Source organism: Telmatherina bonti, assembly GCF_933228915.1.
Source record: "Telmatherina bonti genome assembly, chromosome: 19".
Classification (NCBI taxonomy): Eukaryota; Metazoa; Chordata; class Actinopteri; order Atheriniformes; family Telmatherinidae; genus Telmatherina; species Telmatherina bonti.
In genome coordinates, this window is record NC_136617.1 from 14,406,532 (window position 1) to 14,434,170 (window position 27,639).

The 27,639-nt window shown below is 37.7% G+C and overlaps 2 protein-coding genes across 2 annotated transcripts; both read left to right on the top strand.

The window, feature by feature from the left end:
• The first annotated feature begins 8,065 nt into the window (after positions 1 to 8,065).
• On the top strand, positions 8,066 to 12,704 carry rnmt (RNA (guanine-7-) methyltransferase). The gene is made up of 11 exons (XM_079259126.1): positions 8,066 to 8,091; positions 8,806 to 8,975; positions 9,147 to 9,276; positions 9,881 to 10,006; positions 10,253 to 10,368; positions 10,514 to 10,695; positions 10,894 to 11,058; positions 11,228 to 11,345; positions 11,994 to 12,095; positions 12,176 to 12,209; positions 12,567 to 12,704. Exons 2-11 carry the CDS (start codon positions 8,808 to 8,810, stop codon positions 12,602 to 12,604), a joined length of 1,179 nt encoding a protein of 392 aa, XP_079115252.1. The 5' UTR covers positions 8,066 to 8,091; positions 8,806 to 8,807; the 3' UTR covers positions 12,605 to 12,704.
• Positions 12,705 to 17,106: 4,402 nt separating this feature from the next.
• On the top strand, positions 17,107 to 27,626 carry abrab (actin binding Rho activating protein b). Its single transcript, XM_079259125.1, has 2 exons — positions 17,107 to 17,996; positions 25,168 to 27,626. The coding sequence occupies exons 1-2, from the start codon at positions 17,251 to 17,253 to the stop codon at positions 25,649 to 25,651; spliced, it is 1,230 nt and encodes a 409-aa protein (XP_079115251.1). The 5' UTR covers positions 17,107 to 17,250; the 3' UTR covers positions 25,652 to 27,626.
• Positions 27,627 to 27,639: the final 13 nt, after the last annotated feature.

The following is a 27,639-nucleotide window of genomic DNA, read 5'->3' on the forward strand; positions in this document are numbered from 1 at the left end:
TGATTGATCGTTCCGAGCATGTTCAGTCAATATGTCAAAATCTTCTTTGATAAAACTTCCAATCCCACTTTGCGTCAGATCTGCTCTTTGGTGTGTATGGCACCTAAAAGTCTTGAGGACTCAATTGGAGGTTGCAACACTCATCTGATCCAAGTTTGTTTGCACGTTGCACCGAGTCAAATGAATTAAACCTTTGGAATAACTCCCTCCCTGGCTGAGGGGAGCATGTTTTCGTAAGGCACGGCAAGTTTATTTGGAAGGCACCTTTAATGTAAAAGACTATTCAAAGTTGTTGTTGTTCTCTTTCTGTTTGTCCACCTGAAGGGGTCGCCAGTGCAAATCATCGGTCGGGTGTATTGGCACATGTTTTACACCGGATGCCCTTCCTGACACAACCCTCTGTCTTTATCCAGGCTAGGGATCGGCCCTCAGAGAACAGTTCCCCTTGAGGCTGCAGCAGTAGTAATACAAATGAGTATTCAGTCAATATTTCTTGTCCATGGTGTTTACAGCTTTAGGTCTGTCCAACAAATTCATTTTCTCACAGGTTAATTTTGGGGTGGGCGATACTGTAAGATTCTGTATGGATCCAGTGCCAAGTAAATGAAGAGATTGTTTTGTCAACACTAAGACTCATCCTTTTTCACATGGCTGGCAAATTGAAAGTGTTAATTCTAAAAGATTAATCTGAGAAATTAACGATTTATATTTTAACACTTTAATGTATAAACAAGAAAGTTGTAACTGATCATGAAAATCCTGATTTGGCATTATCTCAGTGACAAATGCTGATTCTGGTCATGTAGGTACCTTGCCACTGCAGTGAACCAAATCCACCAAAAACCACATATCCTCTTTATTATGACATTTCTGACAGTTTTCATGCCCTTACATTTACAATTGTTATAACCAGACATGCATAAATGAGGTTATTGCTGGTGCTATGTTAAAAAACTAAATTTGGCATCGTCTTGGGGAGAGGAGCTGGTTGTGGCCATGTGGATACATTGTCACAGTTGTGGACTGAATTCACCAAAAGACACTTCCTTCTCTATTTTTATGAAGAGTCTGTCAGTTTTCATTCCTTATGTTAGAAGTGTCTGAAATACCGTTCAGTTTACAGTGACTCAGGATATGCAGCACATGCTCAACTGATGACTGACATTCGTATCAATGTTGGTATTGATATGATTGATGTTTAACTTTTTAAACGTCATTTTGACATAAAAAAAATCTTTTATTTCTTTGTCTCATCATTATTGCCAAATGGTAATTCATCCATCCATCCATCCATCCATTATCTTAACTGCTTGTTCCAGTTAAGGCTTGCGGCAAGCTGGAGCCAATCCCAGCCATCACTGAGCGAGAGGCAGGGTAGATCCTGGACACGTTGCCAGTCAAATGGTAATGCTGAAGTTATTTTCAATAGACTATTGATATGGTTGCCTGGTCTTTAATAAACCTCATTATCACTGTTATCAGAAACCTCCTGGCCAGTCTGTAAAGATGCTCTGCTTTCATATGGAACTTTCTTTTATGGGCTGTACAAGACACCTGTAAAGCATGGTGGTAAATGTAGCTAACAGATTTTATTATTGACGTTATGTTCACTGGCATGTTGAAAGGTTCATCAGCTTGGGAACACACAGGTAACACAAGTGTATATGTGTGTGTATACATGTGAGTGTGCTAGCGTAATGGAAAAGCAGGTAAAATGGATTCTGTCCCTGGAGACCCCCACCTCCCCTCACTCAGACACACACACACACATATAGTGATAATGGTAGCAAGGGGTTTACAGGGGCAGTGGGTAGGTAAGGGGGGTTTTTTGCAGGGTTTTTGTGGTATTTGTGTATCAAAGCCTCTTCTGTCTGAAAACGTCTTTCTGTGTAAACGGAGAGTCGGCTGAACGGCTGAAGAAGCTTTTTAAAGCAGCACTGCTTCATTCAGCCAATGGAGGGGCTTTGAAACACTGTAAGGTCAGATTTACATGTTTATAGAGCTTCCATCCATTAATCAGTCCATCCATCCATCCTTTCATCCAACCATGTCTCCACCCTCTGTCTGTCTGGGGGTGTCCCACAGGATGACTCCAAGAAACACTTTCAAATCTGGTTGTATGTTAAACAACTGTGAGTCTGTGAGCTGGTTTGACACATAATCTGAGCTAGAAGTTAAAAAGCTATTTGACATGTGTTAGAGCCAACTATTACCGCAGTGAGCTAAGAAGCACCTGCAGCTTTGTTGCAATCACTTTGTAGAAGCTGCAAAACCAGCGTTAAGAAAGCCTCTGCGCCACCACAGGTCTTAGATCCAAAGACTCAGGCCAACTAGTCCAGACCAGAGTCCACACTAAACATGGACAAGCAGCATTTACCTGTTATGCTGCAAACAAGTGGAACAAATTGCCCGTGGAGATTGAACTGTAGACACTTTAAACCAGGTTAAAAACATTTCTTTTGCCATGTGCTAATGAATAAAATCTACACAGTAACTTTCAACTGATCTTGTTTTTATCATTTGAGTTTAATTTATGATTTTATTGAGATTTTTGCTATTTGTTACTGTCTTTTATGCATCTTTACACCTTCTGTAATGCTTTTAATATTTTGTGAAAAGCACTTTGCAACATCTTTTACATGAAAGGTGTGATGCAAATAAACTTGCCGAACCTTAGCAAAACACAAGCTGGCAGCTAGGTTAATCTTGGCTTGTTGTGTTTCTTTGTTTTCCTCAAATAATTACAACATAGAGTAGTAAGTAGCCCATGTTCAAACTATCACACCTGAATAAGGAAAACTTTACTGAAACAATGGTGTTCAGAGAGGTCTCCTTCTTCTAAGTCCAAGGCCAATGTGTAACAGAAGATGCTTTTAACATAATGTTTCAAGGCACACAGAACTACACATTTCCTGGTATTGTACTGTGACAGGAAGTGGTGCACTGACTGCACAAACAGTACATAAATTATGACTGGAAAACCTTAATTTTTAGTGCTTGCTGACTGATGAGTAATGATTAATGAGTAATGAAGAGCTTATGGGTATTTTTTTTTTATCTTGATTTTTGCTTTAAAATAATTGGTGAAGGCAAACATGCACAGATTTTTGTACAATAAAGTAAATTTTATAGAAGAAAACTTTGCAGTCTTCTTCCGTGTTGTCATGGGAACATTATGTTTCCAGCATGGTCTTTGCTTGTGCTGTATCACAGTATGTTGTGTTATAGGTTGACTGTGACAATAGCGGTTAAACTTCTTGTGCTGGGAGTTGATTAATTGCTCAACAATAACATTGTCCATCTTCACGATGTGTCCTTTTCAGGAATTCAAACCCTTATTGGTTTTGTGATTCCAGCTAACTGATCTTAAAAGTGAGTTGGCGAAGGTTGAACTGGACGCCAACAAGCCTCAGTGTCTGCCAGCAAAGTAATAAGTCTCATCTCTCAGATCGCCATCAGCAGGATGAATTACAGACATACCAGACAGGATCACTGCATGAAACCGATCCAGGCTCAGCTGATATGAAACTTAAGCTCAGTGTGTCTGTCTGCATCTACTCATCCCGTCTGAAGGTACACAAGTCCAAAACACTAACTATGGTCAGTAACACCAAGGTGCCTTTCATACTGGACAAAAAAGCCCTCAAACATCTGGCCTCAGTTGGATGGCATACTCAGCATACTCATTTATTGGCTCCAAACGTGATCAAGACAGATGAAATCAGGTTCCTTCATTCCTTTCCTCTTGATGCTTCCTTGAGAAATAAATGCCATATAGAATTTCTGCAAAATGTTATTTCAGTCGAAACTTATTTCAGCTTTGAGTCGAACTGGGACACGGCACCGTCAACACTAAGTTTAAAAAGTCTTTTTCACACATAAACACTGGACATTTTTAGAGGACTGTCCAAAAAACTTCTAGTCTTTTTCTAATATAAGCACATCACTGCAGGAGGTTTTCTGACTTGAAATGCAATGAAGAGGAACAGCTATCAAATGGAGGCAGTACACGATGGAGGAAATATGAAAATCACAGTAATACCTTTTGGTGTGATGATGTAGGGCAGCATTGGAAAAACAAGGCTTGTCATCATTGGAAGGAATTTTATTTGTGAGCTATACTGAAATGTAACCAGTGGCATTCCCACATCTCCACAGTCTGGGACCAAACTCTATCCTCAAAGATAGTTTGGTCCCACAAAGGGGAAGTTTATCTCCAACTACCTCCAGATTTTGGGAATGGAAAACATGGAATGGTTTGCATGTGTTCCTGGCCTTAATGTGATTGAACACTTGTGGCATCAGCTTGGATGTGACCAACACAATCATACTGACTCATTTCTGACAAATGCTGGTAGAAGACTGGGAAGCCATCCCACAGCAGTGTGCGACCAAGTTGGTGACCAACATGAGGAAGCGGAATAAGGTTGTTGTGTTCACATGCTGGTGAGGTCCCTGTTTGTTAAAGGAGTTTTTTTTTTTGTGTTTTTTTTTTAGAATATAGTTATCCAATCTATAAAACAGCCCTGAACAAAAGTTAGTATTAGAAAAAACGGTTTAGCATTGGTAGAGAAGATTTGGGAAAGCTTTCTTCGGCACACTGCACATACTCAACTCTGTTGCTCATCCCACATGTTCTGTGATTATAAATGTAGCACCATATAAAAGGGAAATAAAAGGGCTTTTCAACAGTGGCAGATTTATTGCCAAAAACCCAAATAATTGACAAAATGCAAATTTCCTAGCTTTTTGTACTAAGCCTACATCTATATTTATATACTATCACAAGAACTGAGCAGAAAGCAGCAGGTGTCTGCACAGTGGCTACAGATGCTTCAGAATATTTTCCCACACATGTATCCATTGTTTCACTTGCTGATATTTAAGACATTATAAAAAGGGCCTGGATGGAAAATTTGTGCACATCTAAAATAAATGTTGAGAGCATTTGTATTCTCCCCGTACCACTACTGAATAACGTAGAACATTTTACTCCAGAGCCTGTGAACAGGCTGCTTTAATATTAAGAAGCATAAATGACACTGTTGTCATATTTTGCATTATATTGGCAGTAGTATCGAGGTAAAATGCAAACTGAAAAAAACCCCTGGAGCAACAGACTCTCATAAGGTGTTCCAGTTCCCTCAAAGGTGGCATCTTGGAGCTGGGAATGACTTACTTCCCATGTTGACTACATTGCAATGCAAGTAAAAGTTTTAGGATTTGCTGCCTGTACAATTTCAGTTTCGTGGGCAGAGTTAATAATAAGAACATGTGTTGTAGCCATTTTCTTTATTGTAATTTAATCTTCAGTTATCATAGCTTTGTGATATTTTATGTTTAAATGTTGAAGTTCTGTGTTGCAGGAAAATGACTGGTGACGTGCAGGTTGCTAAATTTTGATTGGCTGTTAGACTCGGGTCTATAATAAACAAAAAGAAAAGAAGATCAGAAGTCACTGGATCTTGGAGCAACACAGTCTTTTGACCTACACTGCTTTTAATTTTGTTTGTAGAAAGGTCTGGATTCAAGTTTCTTTGTGTAATTTTTTATTTTGTTTTTTATCATTAAAACGACCAAAAGAAGAACTGGTTTCTGGACTTTTGCTTCCCGAAGAGCGTGTGTTGAGTACAAAAGAACCCTGAGGTCCAAAGCTACTGGGTCAGCCCTGCTGCACCCACAGCATGTTTGATTTTGCATAAAAAACATTTTTAGCACAACATATGACTGATTTGATGATACATAATAATAAATTGTTTATGAGTTTGATACTTATAGGGGCATTTTAATTGAACTTTCCAACCTTTACCGAAGCCATTATAACTTCTGAGTTAAAAAAAAAACAAAACATGTCCAATGTAGCTACAAAACTGTTATCTTTGATGAGAAACTTGTGTAAACAAACATACATACTTTTATGGCAATAACAACATAGGAGCAAGACAAATGAGGAACACAAAATGTAAGACACTCATCTGTGTCTTAACATAGCAAGCTGTTGTTTGCCTCGTAATTCAGGTTTAAAATGTTAAGATTTGAACTTTTAAAGTAGCTCTATTATCAAGAAGTCTTTCTGTGGTATTAATAAACTAATTTAAATGAGTTATGGTCGAAGGATTCTGCTAGGTTATGTGTGAAAACTCCAGTTTGGAATGTCTACATATATTCTAATAAACTGCATCAGCTATAGGTAAGTCCATGTTACGGTACTCTTGATACAAGAGATGTCAAGGGCAAGCAACCATAACTGAGATGCAGTAGGCTACAAAAACAAATGAACAGAGCACAAAGAGGAAAAACTTAGTAATCTGTCCAAAACAAAGCTTTCCTATGAAAAAGAAAGAAAGGATTAAGAAAAAAAAGCTTCAGTTATGAAAAACAATGCATGTATACAAGTAAGACAGTGTAAGAGTGAATATATGAATTTTGTTTATTTATTTGCAGTTTTTTTTCTGTTGTTTTCTGTTTGGAGTCGGGGAGGTTCATGGAAGGATGTAAAATGCTATTGTTTCTTATCTGCGCTGTAATCCTCACTCGATATGTAATTAAAAATAGTAATAAAAAAATAAAGAAAAACAAACTATGGCAAAAACAAAACAAACATGCAGATTAATACGTGAGTGCCTTTTCTGGTCTTAAGCTTACATGACACACACAAAGAGTGTGATTACCCTCAGAGCCAGAGGAGGGAGGCAAAAGTTCTCCACTGCAGGCCTCAAAGTCTGTGAAATCATTTAGTTTTAAGTGTTTACAGAAAGTCAACCAAACTGTTACCCGTACATCTCACTTATTTAGTCATAAAGTTTTTTTTTAATACACATAATCAGTCCTACACTCATTGAAAGATAGTTCAATTATGCCATGACTGTTTTAATTCCATAGCATCAAACTTAAAGAAAAGGTTTCATAATTTTCAAGGAAGTACCTAATTGGGCTGGTAATGTATGAATGTTATAGAAAGAACAGGTAAACCACTCGGAATCAAAGTTGGGTAGGCCATGCTTTTTCTACCCTGTAAAGGGAAAACCTGTGAATTGGTTTGATAGCTTGTTACTGTTTTGTTCTTAGAAAAGGTAGGCCTTTTAAACAATAGTGAGGGTAAATTCCTGCTCTGATAACATTAGTTAGTTCATTCTATCACTGTGCAAACTTGATTGAGCAATAAGGACTTGAATTTGAATCACAGGTTGCCAGGTCTGGGAGCAATGCACTGATAGGTATTTTTTGACTGGTCAAACACCAGATGCGCATTTTGAACCATCATTTCAAAATGTGGTTAAAAATTTTCAGGGTTCTTTCAAGTGACTTCTCCTAATTTATTCCAACAATACAGTTCTCCCTCAGTGATACTGTGACTTGGTCATCAAATGTTCTTGTGAATCAAATGGAGTATATGATAGATGATCTGTGTCAGCGTGGCACATACAATGCACTTTATATTGTAAAGTGCAAAGCGACGTGATCAAAAGAAAAATCAAAATCGACAAATATACATATAATACATAGGCTATAAATAATATTTGATATTATTATTAATATATATATATATAAGAAAAGTATCCTAAGACTAATTAATTTGAAGAATGGAGCTCCTTTTCCCCCCTCAAAGTTTATGTTGGTAGGAACATGATACAGAACACATGCATCTAGAAATAGAAAACTTAATAACAAACTAATCAGAAAGACCAGGGAAGTTAAACATCAACGACTATCAGAAGATTTTAGACCATAGACTGTATATAAAGATACACGGTCATTTAAACACATATAAACATATACGGACTATGTTTTAGACATAGACATATTAATGTTTATGTCTATGTTTAAGACACCTGCAGAGGAGTTTTACAGCGCCACCTTCTGGATTTTTGTTTTCACTTCACTTTCAAAATGTCAACAACAAAAAACAAACAAACAAATTTTACTTTTGAGGTATATGGAAAGGGTCAAAATAAATCAATTCAAATTTTAAATACATACATTTTTACAGTTTTACTTAAATATATTAACATCGCCTCGTGTGTCGCACAAATATGACGTTTCCATCACCGGAAGCTATTTAAAGCGCACGCGTCGTGCCAGGAGAGCACAGTAAGTAGATTGTACTCTTTTTTTATTTCAATTAAACGATAAACCTAAAAAAAAAAACGAGTTACTAAATCTATTTGCAGCTAGCTGATTATTTAGATTATTCCGAATATGTCTCTGACTGAACACACTGTTTCATTAAATATACGGGATGTTTGCTAGCTTGCTAGCTTAAGATAGCAAACACAAACAGTTTAAAAGGAAACTTAAGAGCAGGTTCGTGGAGCTCACCGGGTTACGTCAAAAAAAAGAAAGTCAACCTTGATTTATCTGAAGCCTCTGATTAAAAACCAGCGTAACCAGTATGCCAGTAAAAGCTAACTTCCTGTTTGATTTCCAGTTTGAAGAAAGCAAAGCATCGAAATTCTTAAAAACACGCCTCGTCTGTCGTTTTTTCTTCATCTTCATGAATAGTTATCAAACCTAAACATACTGCTCCTCGGAAGCATTGTGCAGTTTTACAGGAAAGTTAAAAACAAGACATAATCGCTCATTCAGAAAAAACAAAGAAACACACACAAAAAACCCCCAAAACAAACAAAAACAAAACTCTTCATTAGAATCCTGGACCATTTCATCATAACACGAGGCATCACTGAGTGGTTAAATTAAATCATGTCAATAATAAGTGATGGATTTGTTGTTTTAACCACTTTCTTTATGCAAGCTCCCATTTTGATTGTCCCTCTGTCTTCCTCACTGTATGCAATCCAAAAGAGATGTCCCTTCAGGCAGACGCAATGAAACAGGAAGGAGAGAAACCACTGGAAGCAGAAGATGAGAGAGAAGTGACTTCAGAAAGAGCGGAGCTGCATCAGAAGATGGGGATGAAGAGGAAACACGAGGAGGAGGAAGATGAGACAGAGACTTCACCCACAAAGAAACTTGTAAGCTTGTTAAAAATCTCATAAGTTGGTGAAATGATGGATGTTTGTAAAACAAATGTTGATCAGCTACAACTTTGAACGTGATTGTTTGAGAAGGCTTTTCAAGTTATTGATCTGTCAGATGAGTGGAGTTGTTGTGAAGTTCCTGATGATGCGTTATTAACCCTTCAGGTGGCAGATCACAGCGTGAAGGTGGCTAGCCACTACAACAAGCTGCAGGAAGTTGGTCTGGCTGTTCGAAGTCAAAGCAGGATCTTCTTCATGAGGAACTTTAACAACTGGCTGAAGAGTGTCCTGATTGGTAACTGATCAGTAATCAAAATATTTGCCAAAGTACTTGTTATCGATGTCCAGTTTTCACTTAGTGGCAAATGCATTAAATCTGTAAATCAGTCTAGTGTCTGTAGCTGTCAGTACCTGTTGAACAACTGAATGATAAGCGCAGTTTCTTAGATCACACGGCTGTTTGATGTTGGAAAAAAGTGACGTTGCGATTTTCCTCTTACCCTGCCATATATATCTCAATATGAACAAATACAGCAGCATAACTTCAAGCAGCACTTGAAGTTATGTTGCTCTCCTGCCATTGTGTTGACAGTTAACCTCCACTGATCTTAGTGCTTTTTGTGGATGTTACAAGTCTGCTTTTTGTCTATGCTTGAGAGCTTTTCTTGTTATCTTTTATTGCTTCCTTTTATCGTGCTAAGTCCTGAGTAAATGTTTTGTTGTATCACATGCAAACCTGAATTATGTTTTACCATTTTGAGGTTAGGCCTCTTAAGTTGCAGGACCTTTGATATGACAAATTTACACACTTGTGTTGACGATGCTCAAACGATATGTTGTGTGCCCCTCTTAAGTTTATTTTTCTACTCTTTTTATTTATTTATTTTTTTAAATGACAGGTGAGATCCTTGAACAGGTACGGGATTCTGGACGCCGGCAGGTGTCTGTGTTGGACCTCGGCTGTGGTAAAGGAGGAGACCTACTGAAATGGAGAAGAGGAGGAATCAGCCACTTGGTCTGTGCAGGTAATCATTTTTTGTTTACTGACCTTTCCTCCGCCTGCTGTTCTCTGTCTTTGGTCTCAGGAAATTTCAAATTTACTCATTATGGATTGAACTTCCTCATTTGTTACTCTAAGTTGATTGGATTGTCATTCAGTTTTCCAGATGAAAATTTTAGTTGCTTCTGTTGTTCTCTTGATGAATGTTGCAGAGGATACACTGCTGTGCATTAAAACATTTATTAATAATGACTTTTTGTGTGTTTTACAGATATAGCAGCAGTGTCTGTGGAGCAGTGCCAGAGTCGTTATGAGGAGATGAAAAGGAAAAGTCATGCTAACGAGAGAATCTTCAGCGCTCAGTTTATTACTGCAGACTGTTCGAAGGTAGACCTGTAATCATCTCAACAGTGTAGTGATTATTTATTTAGTTATTACCATTTTACAAGAATTAGAGAAGCTTGAAATATTCTGGTATAAATGTAAATTCTGTGCACAGACACACACACACACCTTTGATCTCTTTCTGCAGGAGCTTTTGTCTGAAAAACTGGATGATGCAGAACTCATGTTTGACATCTGCAGCTGTCAGTTTGTGTATCATTACTCATTTGAAAGCGAGCAGAAGGCAGACATGATGCTGAGAAATGCCTGTGAGCGTCTGAAACCTGGAGGCTTCTTTATTGGAACAACTCCAGACGCCTATGAGCTTGTGTAAGAAGGAAGATATTTCTTTTAATCCTTTTTTTTTTAGAATGCAACTTCCTGCTGGATCCTGGCAGGGATTCATGCAGTCAGTCTTATATTTTTAGAAATTTCCCTCCTCTGAAATGACTGTAATGAATCAAACTGTTAAGTGTTTAAACTTGAGATTAACCTTGTCTTTGCTTTTCTGCTTTTACTAAACTGCAGCAAACGTCTGGAGGCTTCGGTTTCTCTGTCGTTTGGTAATGAGGTCTTCAATGTTACCTTTCAGTCCAAAGGTTCCTATCCTCTGTTTGGATGTCAGTATCACTTCAGCCTGGAGGGCGTTGTTGATGTCCCTGAGTTTCTTGTCTACTTTCCTCTTTTTGAACAGTAAGTTGTTGCTTTTCTTTTGAGCTCACCGACGCTGATCGAAACATTGTCGGTTCTGTGTTCAACAGAAAAGCAAAAGCATGAAATGAATGACTCAAATTGGTCCTTTTCTTGATGATACCGTCTCTACTATAGATTAAAGTACTGTCCATGTGTGTCTGTGCATCAGTATGGCGAAGCGTTACAATATGCGCCTGGTGCAGAAGCAAAGGTTCTCCGAGTTCTTTGACGAGAAAGTGAAGAAGGAGCATCATCGCAGCCTCATGATGAAGATGATGGCGTTGGAGGTAAGTCTACCACCCATCAGTCAAAAAGGGATCTCTAGGAATAACGTAAGTTATTACTAAATAAGCACAGCTTTTTTAAATGATTTATTTCTTTATTTAAAAGTAAAATAATTTTTTTTTTTTTTTCCAACAAGTGATAGTTGTACATGTAATGTTTACAAAAGAAAAAAAAAAAAATCTAAACAGTTTTAGTCTGAATAATCCGATTCTGGATACAGAGCGTTGTTTAGTGCCGTCTTCTCCCAACTATCTGCTTCTTGAATGTTTTTAGTCTTTGTTGACAATAAGAAAACAACTGAGCTGCAGGTTAAACAGACTGGAAATTGGAAATGTAGATATAATGTATTTTGGGCAATAAAAAATAATAAATTTGCTTATTAATGAACAAATCAACACATTTCCCATCAACATTATTTTGCAGGATTCTCCATCTAGCACTTCCCTGAATTATAACAATTGGGTAGAAGAAATAAAACAATTCAGAGGGCTTCTTATGAAAATGAGTTTACCTCTGACCAGGCATGTTGAGCTGTTGCTTCCAGACCATTTTGCATCTGTAATGCGGACATGAGTTTGGTTAAGCGAGACAAGATGGTGGCCAAGTCATCGCAATGTGAAGATTTACTTCTCTGCTTGTTTTGTTTGCAGCCGTTTCCTTGTGACGATGGAGCCCAACAGGCTTCTGACAGCAAAGAAGAATACTTCTATGCAAAAGAGCACTGTGACAGGACCAGGGTGAGACCGCCAGTGGTGAGTCTGCTTGTGCACACAGCTGCAGGGTGTTTCAGCATACTTATTCTGTTTGGTTTGACGCTCTGGTTTGTGTGCAGGGAACCCTGAGCAAATCGGAGTGGGAGGCTACCAGTAAGTTCCTCATAACCTTTACTGTGCTGGGCTAGTTCTGATTTATACTCATAGTCAGTTGTTAATTTGTCATTTTGCTTTTATTTATTTTTGTTTAATAATGAGTTTGTCTGTGAACTAAACCAGTAAATTAGTTTTTCTGGTTTACTTGGTCATACAGAAAACTGTTGCATTTACAGAGCTGAATTGTCAACTTGTTGAGAAAAACATCTACCAAATAAACAAAATGATTTTTATCTCAGCTCAAATATCAGCCTTTCTCAGATCACAGCTGACACCCGGACTGTATCAAATAATTTAAGTAGATGAATGGAGACCTTTTATTTTTATACCAGTAATTTTCTCTGTTCCCTGCAGGTGTCTACTTGGTGTTTGTCTTTCAGAAGATGTCCTGATGCTGAAAACAAACATCTTCTCCATGAAATTGCTTACCTCACGTAGTCTACAGCTTGTGTTTGTACAGATCTCAGTTGTCTTAAGTTTTTTTTTGTTGGACTATGAACTGTAACTGTTTTGTGTTTGTTGGATAAATGAATTCAAATATGACTGAACTTATTAGTGTTTCTTTTCTTTATCAGAATTGTCAGAAATTGCAGGTCAGAATAGTGGAAAAGAAATATTTTTAGCTCCATTAGAAGTTTGTAATGTGCTTTTATAGATCGCTTGGGGAGGTTGCCACCCACTTTACCAGATGACAAACTATAAATCTGCCAAACACGTTGACATTCTTACATATCTTTATGTACAATACACGCACCGATTTCCATTTTTATTTCAAAGATGCATGTTGTATAGTAGTGGATGTATTCATTGCACAGATAGCAGGGGTGGACATTGGGAAAAAGAAATACTAATAGAAATATGTTCCTTGAAGACTTTAATTTGTCCAAGTACAGCATGAGAAAAGTCCCCTGTTAAAACATTGGATTGCATTGAATGCTGTATTAAAAAAAAATAACTTTATCAGAAAAAAAAAAATCTTCCAGTAAAACCAGACTCAACCAGTTTGGGGTGGAGAGGGCAGGAATGGTACATGCATGGAGAGAGAAGATGTCAATGCCGCGTACTTCATGCCGCATGTATTAATCTTTTTTTTTTTTTTTTTTTTTTTTGGTAAACTTGTCTTGTCCTGCATCTGAGCCGCAAAATGATGGTCTCGCTGTCATGTTGCGTTGAAAGGCTCCCCTTGAAATTTGAATGTTTTTTTGTTTGATTTTTTTCTTTGATTATTGCTGAATTGTATGTTAATGTCGGACCTGACAGTGGGAGGCAGAAAGTGAGGACAAGGAAAATGAAAGAAAATACAAAACGCTACATCAACAACTGTAAAGCCAAAACCTGAACAGGAAAAAAAAAACAAAAAAAAAAACTGCTTTGCATGTACACAAACGGTAGAAAATACTGTGGTGTCTCTGAAAACAAAGCAGAGAATCATCTGTAGCGCCCATAAAAAAAACCAAAAAAAAAAAAACTAACAACACTAATAAATATATAACAACTTATTGATTTAACCTGCAGAACACAGTTACTGTATAACCATAGATCAGTAGGGGAATGTGTGTGTGTGCGTGCATGATGTAAATAATTGTATTTAATTATGAATTTCCTCATGCAAATGCAGCAGTGCTTGCTATGAGGATCGGACCTAAAAAAGTTTGGGTATGTTTTTGTGTGACTGACTAGCTGATGAATGTATACTTTTGTAGATTCAATCTAACTGAATAATCTCTCATTTTTTTTAATTGGATAAATTTAATATATTTATTTGATACCACTTAAAACTATTTAAGTGCATTTTTTGTGGACACTTAAACCAAAGAGGGGAACAAAGTTTGATATGAAAAAGTACTTTGGATTAAAAATAACACTCCAGACTAAAAATAGTTTTATTTCAGTGTTAACTCTTTCAAGATTAAATTAGATTAAAATGTACACATACAAGGCAATACACCCGTCCATGTTTATTTAGCTTCGGAAACAAACTAAGAACACACTCATTGAAGATTATAATCATTTGAATTTGAATTAACATTAAAATTATAAAAAAAAAATAACAATAAAAAAAGCTGAATGTGCCTTTCTGTATTTAATAACCACCTCAGCCTTAAAAGCTGATGGTCTCTTGTGTCATTTAAAAATCCAGGAAGTCATTAAAAGACTTACCCTTGTGCGTGGCATTGTCATGACATACCCGCAAAAGTTCTTTCTTTGTTACAGTAAGGAAGCTGATGGCATTTTGGTCAGGCATTTTCCCCCTTTGTTCGCTCTGTCTGTTGTCTGAAACAGAAATAAGGTTAGACCTTCGTCATCTGTAATGGAAAATCACATTTTCAGGAAAATATTCGGTTGTTACAAAAAGTAAGCGATCTTTCGTGCTGCCCAGAACTGCCTGTAGATACTTAAATAATCATGCTTTGTAAGTTATCTCTCTAAATCAGGGACCTGTATGCCTCCTGGGCCAGTGTCCTGCAGGTTGTAGATGTTTTCTTGCTGCATCACACCTGACTCAAATGAACAGAGAACTTGACAAGAAGCTGTAATAGAACTATTTCAATTTAATCAGGTGTGTTTCAGCAGGGAAATGTTTAAAACCTGCAGAATAAAGGCTCAAGGCGTCAGGAGTTGGTAATCCCTGCTCTAAGTCTTGGTCTTGTGTGGTGCAGTGAGGCTGTTTGTCCTGATGGAGGAGCATTTTTCCTCGTCTCGAACCAGAACATGTAACACCACGAATGCTCAAGACAATTTGGTTTCTGAAGACGTCCAGTGCTGATACGTGCTGAGTCACTATCACCCTCCATGACGGGCCGCCAACAGCTGCTGCTGCATGTATTTGACAGGCTCTATTTATAAGCACACACACTGTGTAAACATGGGTATGAGAAATAATCACCCCTTGAATCACATCATGTATTCCACATAAAACGCACCTCATAACTGTGCTCACCTGTCAGCAAGCCTACTTCATTTAGCAAAACACAAAGTCCTGTCACCGATGTCAGAATGCTGCCCTGCTCTCTTAGATGAGTGAGTAAACCAAGATTTATTGCAGTGACAGTTGCAAAGGCTAAACCAGTTCATGCTGGTGAAGCATATTTCTTGATCAGAAGTCCCCTGCTTTCTTTTTTCTTTTTCTTTTTTTTTTTTACACCTGATGTGAGTTTGAAAACAAGGTGTGATTCTCCAGGGTATTTCCTGCTATGATTCTCCATGTTTTAAAAAAGCTGCATCTTTAATTCGATTTTTTTTTTTCTAATTTTGGTTGAACAGGTTTAGCCTTGGCATCTTTATTATTCTTTCTTTTCTGATATTGGTTGTAGTGAAAACACAGTCACAGATTTACACAATGTTCATGAATTACTAGGACTGTCTTTATGCTGCTTCAACATTTTGCTAATTAAATATCTATTAATAACTTAATTTCATGGTGTTTGTAACTTATACAGTACTAATAACATGAGCTGAAGAGACCTATGGAACTACTAGTCACAGGAACAGTCTATGATCTAAATGAAAAACAAGTATTTGTTCATTTATTGCCTTTTTAACAATAATTTTCTTTTCTATATTTTAGAACTTATTCATGTATTCTCATTTTCTCTGACAACTAAATTTCTTTATTTCTTTATGCAAAGTTCTTATATATATTCTTTCATTCACTATTCCAACCGCTTGGCCCGATGAAGGGTTGCAGGGAAGCTGGAGCCTATCCCAGCAGTCTTTTAGGCCAAAGGCAGGGTACACCCTGGACCGCTCGCCAGTCCATCAGGGCCACACAGAGACTAGCAACCATCCACACTCACTCCTAAGGGCAAATTTTAGAGTAACCATTTAACCTAACATGCATGTCTTCGGACAGTGGGAGGAAGCCGGAGTACCCGGAGAGAACCCACGCATACATGGGGAGAACATGCAAACACAGAAAGGCCACTGACCAAACCTCGCCCCAGCCAAGGATCGAACCAGCGACCGTTCTTATATATATGCATAACAAATGTGATAATCAGTATATAATGTATAATAATACTGTGACTTATTTTAATATGCATATCATATGTGTAAAACACTTTCAGTTGCTCTCTGGTGGGAAGAGTCCTTTATAAAAAATATCTGATTCGATGTGATACTGATCAGTGTCTGGTAACTTGTGATGGTGTTAGAATGAATACTGGTGGCATTAGCAGTGTTAATCTGTAAAACTACTATACAAATTATTAATCTTTTCTGGGAGAATTCACCCACCCACCAAAAAACATTTTAATTTCTCACAGACTGATGATGATGACGCTGCTCTAATGGCAACATGGCAGAGGGTTTACTTTTAATGACTGTTTTCCCATCAATTATACAAGTACACCCCCGCCCCCACTGGTGTTTTTGCAGTTTGACACGAAGTACATGCCATTCAATCCGCAAACCAATAATTATGGAAATCATGCTTTACTTCCTTCTAATAAATTGCATAATCTCAGTCAAAGGCTTTCAGTACCTTTGGCAGGGAGTAGATGGTGCTAAGCAGAGTATGTAGACACACGGCAATTTTAGCATTTCCCAGTAAACAATGTCATCTAAATTTGTGGAGGTGTTTTTCTACACAAGTTTGTCCAGAAACACACAACATAAATTTGCATGTTGCTTAAAACAACAACAAAGTTGAAGCTTTAAAGTGTTTTAATACATACATTATGTCTTTGATGGTGTTTAACTTTCACACCCCTGCTCTACTGCCCCCTTCACCTCTTATTACAAGCAGTGTCTTTGATGGAACATGAGTGTGTAGGGGCGATCAGTGTCAGGGAAAGACGATCAGGTCCCCAGCCTGGGATGACTCGAATAGTTTCCGTCTTCATGTTAGGGTTTCCCCTTCCTGTTTTAAAGTTGTGTTTGCAAGTGTGGGGTTAGGATGCAGGAGAGGTAGAAAAAAGGTTGAATAACAGTTAAAGTAAAAAAAGATTAAACTTTTTTTTTTTTTTTTTTTTTAATAAATGAGAGAGATTTAAGCAGGATTCCTTGTGTTAGAACTGATACATTAACACTGACAGTTATGTCTGACGAGCAGACTGGCCAAGCATCTCAAAGGAAACCATCCAACAACAAGAACATTAAGAAGCTCCGTGCATTCAGCACGGTGTGTGGCCTGGCGAGCAGCTGGCAGCAGTGGGTCTCTGACAATGAGAAGAAGCAGGCTAGTGAGCCCAGCGGCTGGGCTCCATCTTCACTCGAAGTACCAACAAAGGAACGCAGAACGACATGGGTCCCCAAGAAACCTCCTCCTGTTCAAACCCAGCCAACTTCTGACAGCCAAATAGTGGCTCAGGCATCCACTTCTCCTGGATCATCTAATAATGTGGAGTTAAAGGCTTTGGATGATCCACCTTTTCCATCTTGCATCAAGACTAAGCAGGTGGTGAAAACTGCAAGTAGCAATGTTCAGGAGAAAGGAGCAGCTGTCAAACTTCTGACTGAAAAGATAAAAAAGGAGTCTCTGCCATCAGATGAGGAGATTGACAGGCTACTAAAGAAAAAAAGTTCCCCCACGCGCCGCAGGAAGTGCTCCAACATGGTGTCCTCTTTGACTAACAGCTGGAAGCAAGTGGAGAATGAGCAGAAAATCGTCAAAGAGGCACGAGGACCAGGGGAGGGACGTAGCTGTGGGGTGGACAGAGAAGACAGAGATTCAAAGAAGGAAAAACTGGATGTAAAGGATGCTCAAACGAAGAGGACAAAGGAAGAGGGGCAAAATGACTCTGAGGAAGACTCTGTAAGGATTAAAAGACCACAAGTGTCAACGTGAGTATTGTCTCTATGCTTAATTTTGCATTGAACTTAAAAACAGAAGGTCACAGATGTTTGCAACATTACCAGCAACTTCGTGCTTCTAACAAACCAGTTACTTCCTTGACATATTCGCTCGGTGTTGAGAGACGTTTGACAGCTTTTGTCTGCCAATGTTAGCTGTGTAGAGACAACTGATTTGACTTGACAAAATGGGCAGAAAGCCGAGACTGTTCACAGCTGAATGCAGCTACACCCACTTTTACACCATGACATGACAAATGGAGGTGGAACATCTTCCAGGAAGGATTTGTTCATTAGATTTTCATGATTACAAAACAGAATATAAAAAAAAATCTACTAAGAATCATAGAGAGCTGCTTTAATAAATGTCAAACTACTAAAATATGTATTTAATCTATCACATAAGCTTGTTTGCTAGGAAGGAATTTGAGCTGATATTTGAGGTGGACTGGTACAGACTACATATAGTTTGGTTTACCTCTGAGCTCTGAAACCAAACACCTGGACTCTCTCATCCCCCAGGGTTGTTCAGGAGGAGCGGCGTTGGGTGGGTGCCTCCTTGTGGCTGCAAGTTGCAGAGGGGAAACTATAAGTGCAGTTTGTGGGTAACACTTTATTATAATGGTACAAATCCAGTGCTTTAAGTGGAACAAAATAAGTGGTGGTACTCCCTTAATGACTTGCTGTCAGTTTGCCATGCAAATAAGGGACAAAAACATGGGTGATACTTACATGTAGATCTATAAATTGGTCTATAGATTAATAGTTTTATTGCACAGAAATTACAAAAACAAACACAGCCAGTTCTGAATCAGATCCACATTTGCCAAATTCAAAGTGCCATGGAGAAACTTTTATGAACTTTAAGCCTCATTGCATTGCATGGAAATTAAAAATAACATTCATTTCTGAACCGCTTAATCCAATTCAGGGTTGCGGGGAAGCTGGAGCCTATCCCAGCTGGCTTTGGGCGACAGGCAGGGTACACCCTGGACAGCTCGCCAGTCCATCGCAGGGCCACACAGAGAGACGAACAACCACACACGCTCACACTCATTCCTAGGGGCAATTTAGAGTAACCAATTAACCTAACATGCATGTCTTTGGATGGTGGGAGGAAGCCGGAGTACCCAGAGAGAACCCACGCATTAAAAATAACATTGACATGTAAATACATAAACTAAAACTTCATTAACCCTTTCATGCATGAATTAATAATAAAAAAAAACCATGCAATTTTTTAAATACAGTATTTTACCTCTACAAATATGCAATAATACTTATTTTTTTAATCAGTGATAGTTATTATTATTTTTTTTACAATTTATTCAAATGTACTCTAAATATATATATATATATATATATATATATATATATATATATATATATATATATATATATATATATATGTATATATAAAGTAATATCTAATCATAATTATATTGTTTAAATCTTCTATAAAATATAGCTGTATCATTTTCTTTTCCTATTTATCGCAATGGCAAAGTTGCGTAATTACGTTAAGTTGTATCATAAATTTATTTATTCGCCAGTGAGTGGAAGCATATTGGATGACTCACTAGCATCTACTGAAGTGGTTTATTGACAAAAATACCATCCTCATTCATGAATATGCAAGAAAAGAGCTTGTGAATAAGTGCCCACTACAGGACCACTATGCATGAAGGGTTCAAAACAAATAAAGTTATACATTCACACTTATTTAGTTTATTACCAGCCTAATTGATCAGTATATTACTATTACACTTTTCCTCTGTGAAATATGTTTTTCCCAGCATTATGCCTGGTCTATGCCACTTACCAATATTATCTTATCTTTAATCTAGAAATAATCTTCAAAAACTCATAATACTGATCAGCCATACACTTAGTTTGCAGTATCTGGCCTTCATTGTCTGGTGTAGTTAATGACTGTTAAGTAGTACGACTGTCATCACTCAACTCTGCTCTAGTTCGTGTCCTCAAGCCCTTTTGGAGCCAGGCTAACATTACAGCCGCCATAGTTTTTTTTCTCCACCTTTCCTCTCATTCAAAGCACGTCCACTTCAATGTAAACACAGACGTGAGTGAACAACGGGAAGTACGGTGTGACGTTGTGGGCTACAGTAAGCGTTGTGCGTCTAAACAGGTCTTAATAATACATTTCTTTTGAGGCAACTTTCTCTTAAAATCAACAAATATAAGCTGTAATATATGGTGAAGTCGTAGGAGGGTATACTGATTACTGAGGAAAGCCGGTAAAAGTCCCGGTGTGCACTATCCGGTGCATTCAGGTGTCGTGCCATAAAGTGATCTTCTGCCAAAAACTGACCAGGGAGCGCGCGCGCACAGCCTGACAGAGCTGTTTCTTTCCGCGTTTGTTTTCTCAATGTTTTCAGCGTTTCTCCACATTGTAAAACATAATCAGCTAATACACGCGGCATTTTGTCCATATTAACAGCTTACGTGTGTTGTTGTGATGTTTGTGTGAGTGCTTTGACGCAGCATGGCATTTGCAGACGAAGAGGTCTGTACTTATAAATTGCATTCAGGCATGGAGCCTATGTGCTTTACACCTTATGTTGAAAATATTGAATATTGAAAATATAATTTGATATTATTTATGACTTGTTGTAATATTATCATTAAAATAAACTGATTTTCATACAGTTATATGACTGGATTATTTATTTGCCCAGTTCTGTTAAGAATCAAAACTAATATTAATGTTGTCCAAAGTAAATTAATATTAATCAAATACTATTTGACAAAATTGTGACATACCTCTCCTCTTCCAGACCTACCCCAGCGATTTCTAATATTATTTTACGCTGTTGTAGAGATTAAAAGACAACTATCATACTGCTCTGCAATTAGTGGATAGAGAATTTAGTGTCAATTGATTTTTTCTTGATTTTACCTGTTTTCTAATGGAATAATTTATCCATCAGAGTTGTGTTTTACAGATTGAAGGTCCCCTTGGTAGATTTTCAACCATCCCTATGCTCTTAAAAACTTCTATTAAGTGTTTTACATGCTTTATGCTTTATGCTTTTAATGATGCTATTAGCCATTTTACATGCAGTTCCTAATCATTCATCAGGGTCATATTTTACAGATTTAAGGCCACCTGGGTATATTTTTAACCATCTCTATGCTTTTAATGCTGCTATTAAGCATTTTACATGCAGTTCATTTGCTTGCCAAAAATTGACGAGGGCCCATTTCATAGGTAAAAACATGGTGTACCTGTTTTCTTATTAACTAATTCATTCTTCAGAGTCATATTTCACAGGTTTAAGGCCACCTGGGCGTATTTTGAACCATCCCTGAGTTTTCTTGTATTCCGGGTACAAAAATCTTAATGTAATGTGATAATAATCAATGAAATGTGAATAGCACATATTAGTTCTGCTTTTTGCATCTTCAGCAGGTAAATAAAGTGGACATAACTATACCTTGCTTTTCAAATTTTTAATTCTTTAAATAAACTAATTATGACTCAACAATAAAACGTCTTAAACTGTCTGCTTAACAAAGTTACTTCTCAAAGAAAGTATATATGACTCTGTTGAATGAATTAATCCATTAGAAAACAGGTACACCATGTTTTACCTATGAAATGGGCCCCGATCAATTTTTGGCAAGCAAATGAGCTGCATGTAAAACGCCTAATAGGAGCATTTAAGAGCATTGGGATGATTCAAAATACACCCAGGTGGCCTTAAATCTGTAACTTATGACTCTGATAAATGAATTAATCCATTAGAAAACAGGTACACCATCTTTTTACCTATGAAATGGGCCCTGATCAATTTTTGGCAAGCAAATGAGCTGCATGTAAAACACCTAATAGAAGCATTGGGATGATTCAAAATACACCCATGTGGCCTTAAATCTGTAGAATATGACTCTGATGAATGATTTAGTCCATCAGGAAACAGGTACACCATGTTCTTCCCTATAAAATGGGCCCTGATCAATTTTTGGCAAGCAAATGAACTGCATGCTTTTAAGAGCATAGGGATGGTTGAAAATCTACCAAGGGGACCTTCAATCTGTAAAACACGACTCTGATAACTGATAATAAATAACTGATAATAAATAACTTCTTTGAGTGTGTCTTGCATAAATAAAAATGAAAAGAAAATTAGTGGCAGGGAATAAATATGTTTCTATTTAAACTGGCAAATATGTCAGTATATTGATAAATTAACAGTGAACTAATGTTTATTATTTGATGATCAATAAAGGATCAAGTAAACACACAAATCAACATTAAGATCATCAAAAGTTCATCATGAGCAACAGGAATTCATAATAAAGTCTTCATTAATAAATGCATTAGATCATCATGAGTTACATTTTACCTAAGTATATGATTTGTACCATTATTGTATAGTGTCACCAGGTTGTGCTTATGCACCAAAAAGCAGCTCAGAGTATCCAGATTTCTTCAAGTAGATGAGTGATGTCCTGGACAGCATTGATGGAGTAACCTGAAGGGGCAAGTTTGGATGAGTCAAACCATACTATGCATCAAGTAGAGAAAACATCTAAGGAGATTGCAGAAACTGCTAAAATTGGGTGAAGAATGCCCAATGCATTATTAAAACCTGGAACCATTGTTCCAGGAAGAAAAACATAATGGATGATGATAGTCATCAGTAATCATTTAATCATTAAGTAAAATCAGATGGTAAAATTATCAACAGCAGAACTCAAGGCTATGTTTAATGGCGGTGCAGAAAGATTTGAGCAGTGCAAGGGGAACTCAAGGAATTGGGACTGAAAGCTGTTTAGCTGTAAGAAAACCAGTAGAGAGAGGCATGTGGATTGGTGTAGTGATTGTTCCTGGTGCCTACTGAACTAGCCTGTTGGTGGCAATGCTGTGAGCTTGGCTTGCTGATGCTGGTCAGGTCTAGGTTCAGCAACATCATGTGTCCAAAGAATGAGGTCAACTGACTACCCAAATATACTGAATGAGAATGTTATTCCATCAATGGACGGTTTGCTTTCTTCCTGGCACAGACTTATTCGAAGATGACAAATGACAGATGACAGGATTTTTCAGGTCTGGACTCTATGGTGGCCAAACCTCTTGTGAAAATGATGTCTCATGCTCCCAGTACCAGTCCTTCACCATCTGAGCCTGATGGTCATCAATACAAGACTGATGAAAAATGAATCTAACACTGGATGGAAATAAATCTTGTGACATTACAGATGCTCACTGACACAATGTCACACAGAATGCATGTCGTAATGAAAATGAAAGGGGATTCAAAATTTTTTTTTTTTTAAAGTAAAAACTTTTTACAATCCATATATGAATCAACTTGTTTACTTATTTATAGTACTTTTTAAGCCACCAAAAGCACTTCACAGTGAATCCATTATTCATTCACATGTGGAAGTGGTAAGCTACATGTGTAGCCACAGCTACTCAAAGGCAGACTGACAGAAACATGGCAGCCATACAGCACCAGTTATGTGCCGCTCCAACCACCACCTAATATTTATACACCAGAAATTCTAACAATGTTTTGCCCAAGGACACAACAACAGGGCTAGATTGAAGCATGATTTGAACCACAACACTTACAGCATGGTTATTGGATTACTTGCTTTGATGTCTAATCCACTGCCACTTATTGCCAATTATTGGAATGTGTGTGCGGTTTTTATTCCTCCAGTTTCTTTTTTATTTCAATGAAAAGCCAGATTGATCTTGCACTTGTGCAAATTATATTGTATTTCAAAAACTCCACAATGGAGATTATCATGTTTTTTTCGAACAGTACAAGAACTCAATCTTTTTGTCTTTTAAGGATGCAAGAAATTGAAGATAATGCAGAAAAGTTGAAAAAATCTTATCAATCTATAAAAATGAAAAATGAATGTGTTTGAATGTTTGAGAATTTCCTAAAATAAACTTGAAGTAAAATCATAGACTGTATATATACAGATGGATGGAGCCTCCATGTCGTCACCTGGAGGTTTCTGAAGAGCTGAATTGAAGCTTGGTAGGCAGTTCCTGCCATCGCCATCTTGGCAGAGGCATGCATGTTGTCTCTCCCGGAAAATACATAAATGGGCAAAGAGGTGGAGTGGAGAGGGGGCCTGTGAGCATAATGACATTGAGCGAACTCCAACCTGCCTATAGCTCAGAGCTAACCAAGCTAACCCGTAGATAACAGGAGCTAACCAGCTAACGGAGGTAAGCGCGCTAAAGCTAAGTTACGCTGTTAACCGGCTAAAAACTGTGGTGGTTCTACGTTCTTCTTACTTGAAGCGGTAGATCAGGTACCTGTCAATCAAAAGGACACACTTCTAAATATGCAAAATTTCAAGATTAAATTACTTTTAAATGGGCGAGTTAGAAAAAAATTCACTTTCCCCACAGTTGTCATGAAAGGTAAACCTGGCCTATTAACCAAAAATGGATTTTTTGAACCAGGCTGTAAAGATGTTTATTTCTGCTGTGAAGTTGGCCTTTCTAACATAGGAGTCTATGGGGATTCGCTCTATTTTGCAGCCAGCCCCTAGTGGATGAGGAGGGAACTGCATTTTTCTGCACTTCATAGGCTTCACTTTTAACCGCCGGAAAATCCGTCCATCGTTCATATATGGTCTATGAGTAAAATCCTACTGTAAATGAGGCTGTAAATCCTGTCATTTCATGCTGAGATGAAATAGTACATTACAGCTGTACATCAATTCAAAACATCCCACCATGAAAACACAGGAAAACATCCTGGGGAGCTGTAGACATGTAGCCAGTCTGGACCGAAACTACAACAGCAGTAGCAGAATTTGTTCGAGAGACCTTAGACCTACTGTGGACCAACGCACATCATTTAACTGGCATCTGACCCATTCTAAAGAAGGAGAGAAACTTCCAAAGGACAATTAAGCTAAGTTTGTAGCATCTTTCTTGAAAAAAGACTTGTGACTGCTACTGCTGCTAAAGAGTCTCCGACCAAACTCTTAAGAAATATTTCAGGCTTTTTCTTTCTTTGTTATAGTTGAAAGTTTAGTCTGAAATTGCCAACACCTGTCCACATTTACAGACACCTTTTAGTTAGATCTTTGTTATGCCCCTGCAGGTTTGGTGTGTTGTTTTGTATTTATCAGTAACGTAATCCTGTGTGTCTTCCAGATACAACAAAGATGCTGAGGATGCCAACAAGATCAACACCTTGGCCAAGAAATACAGCACTGTGGGAAACCTCAAAAGCCGCTGGCAGAACTGGGCTGTGGAACACACAGTAAATCAGAAACTAAACCCCTTCAGTGAATACTTTGACTATGACTACTCCATGTCCCTCCGCCTCCAAAAAGGCCAGGAGGGTTACGGACGCCCTAAAGAGGGTACAAAGACGGCAGAAAGGGCCAAACGAGCTGAGCAACACATCCATCGTGAGATAGCTGACATGTGTTACGTGATCAGGACAATGGCTGACCCGGATGTGGATGGAAAGACCCATGTCACGTTTGGAGAGCTTTTTGACAGATACGTTCGGATCTCTGATAAGGTGGTGGGGATTCTGATGAGAGCCAGGAAACACGGCAAGGTGGCGTTTGAAGGGGAGATGCTGTGGCAAGGCCGGGATGACGGAGTGATCATCACTCTCCTGGTGTGATATTTGAACGTGTGTAAAGGCTGTGTTACAAATCCACGTGGATTTGGATGGCACCCTCTGGATTGTGACATAACCTCAGTGATTACTTGACTTTATTGGATACAAAGTGTTACCCTGGAACGTCACATAGAGACCAATATAAAAGAATGATATAGAGACTGTATTACTTTGTGGATGGGTTGCTGTGGATCATCCATAAAATATATTTGCTGCTATTTTCAGAAGTTGAGAAATTTTCCTGTCAAAATTGCGTAGATTTGATTTGTTGCTGTCATGGACAATGTTCAGAGAAATCTGAAAGAATTTGAAGCTTTTACTCACAAAGAAAGAAATTCCCACATTCTGCCAAATTTCCATTCAGAGTAGGTCATAGATTCTTGCTAAACACCCCTTTTGTATTTTATTGCTCATTGTATATTAAAGAGATATTTTAGCTTGAATCAATATACCAGATAACTACTAGCTTTGAATTGTACTTGTAATGTAAAACATGGATTGTGTTTCACTTCCTGATTCCTGCACCTCAGTATTCAGTTTAACATTACACTTTAACAGACATAGCACAAAGGAAAACACTGATTACAGCACTGAAAATAACAAGGTTGTTATAAAAATGCTGCATATTCAAGAATTGTTCCTCAGCACTGCCTACATTGTTGAACAAATGTCAATACAGAATGCTATTTGACCTAAAACCTGCATATTTCAGAAGGGGCAGATAGACAGACAGATAGATAGATAGATAGATAGATAGATAGATAGATAGATAGATAGATAGATAGATAGATAGATAGATAGATAGATAGATAGATAGATAGATAGATAGATAGATAGATAGATAGATAGATAGACAGATAGACAGGTAGGCAGACAGACAGATAGAGTACTTTATTAATCCCAGTTTAGGAAATTTAGTTGTTGTTTACAAAGGTAAGTATGATTGTGCATTTTTATTTTGCAACTGTACAAGAGTTCCCAGGTAACTATGCCACTAAAAGAATTTCCTCAATATATTCCAAATTACTTAATGCCTTTTAAAAGATTTCCATCAATGTTTTATCTATTTAGGCCATCAGTTTAGTGATCTGTCTGTGATCAATGTTGAGTAAAGAAGCATTTTCAGCCTATCAGTGCTGTTCACAGGTGTCTTATCCTCTCTGCATGAGAATAACATTTGAGAAGAGTCTACAAGTTCCCAGTAAAAATTTAAGTCAGATATTTGGTCATCTTAATGACCTTTGCAGTCTACCCAAATGATGGTATAACTGGATGCATAAGAGAAAGAATAATGCTGATAAAGACAACTGTCCTGTTAAACACAGTAGATTTCCTTTTGGTACCACTGCTTCAGGAAAGAGTTCAGAAATTGGACTCATTTTATTTTCAGTTCATCTTAAAGTAAAAAAAAAAATTCCAAAAAGCCAATTCTTAATAAGGAAACCCACACAAACACCCAACTTCCACCCTAAAACTAATGCAATGTGTCCCTTAATCACCCAGCCCAGGTTTGTCCATCTGCTCCATTAAAAGTAATTTTCATCTGTACTTCAAGTCTCAGAAATCTGTCTTCAGGCGTCTCTTGTTCCATTTTTATCAGTCTCATTCAGTCATGGCCATGTTCGAGCTGTCTTTAGTTTGGCTCTGTCTTTACACTGGCTTCCAGTAAGTTACGGGATAGATATTAAAACTCTTCTGATTGTTAACAAACCCCACAATGCATCTGTGACATGTTCAGAGAATACAAACCAAGCAGAGCTCTTCAATCCAAAGACTCAGGTCAACTAGTTCAGACAGGAGTCCAGACTAAACAAGAAGAATTTATGATTAATTTATGATTTCATTGGGATTTTCCTATTTGTATTGTTGTGTATGCTTTTTTGTTAACACCATCTGTAATGCTTTAATGTTTCATGTAAAACACTTTGAATTGTCTTGTACATAACGGTGCTATACAAATAAACTTGCCTTGCCTGAAGTTAGTGGAATTT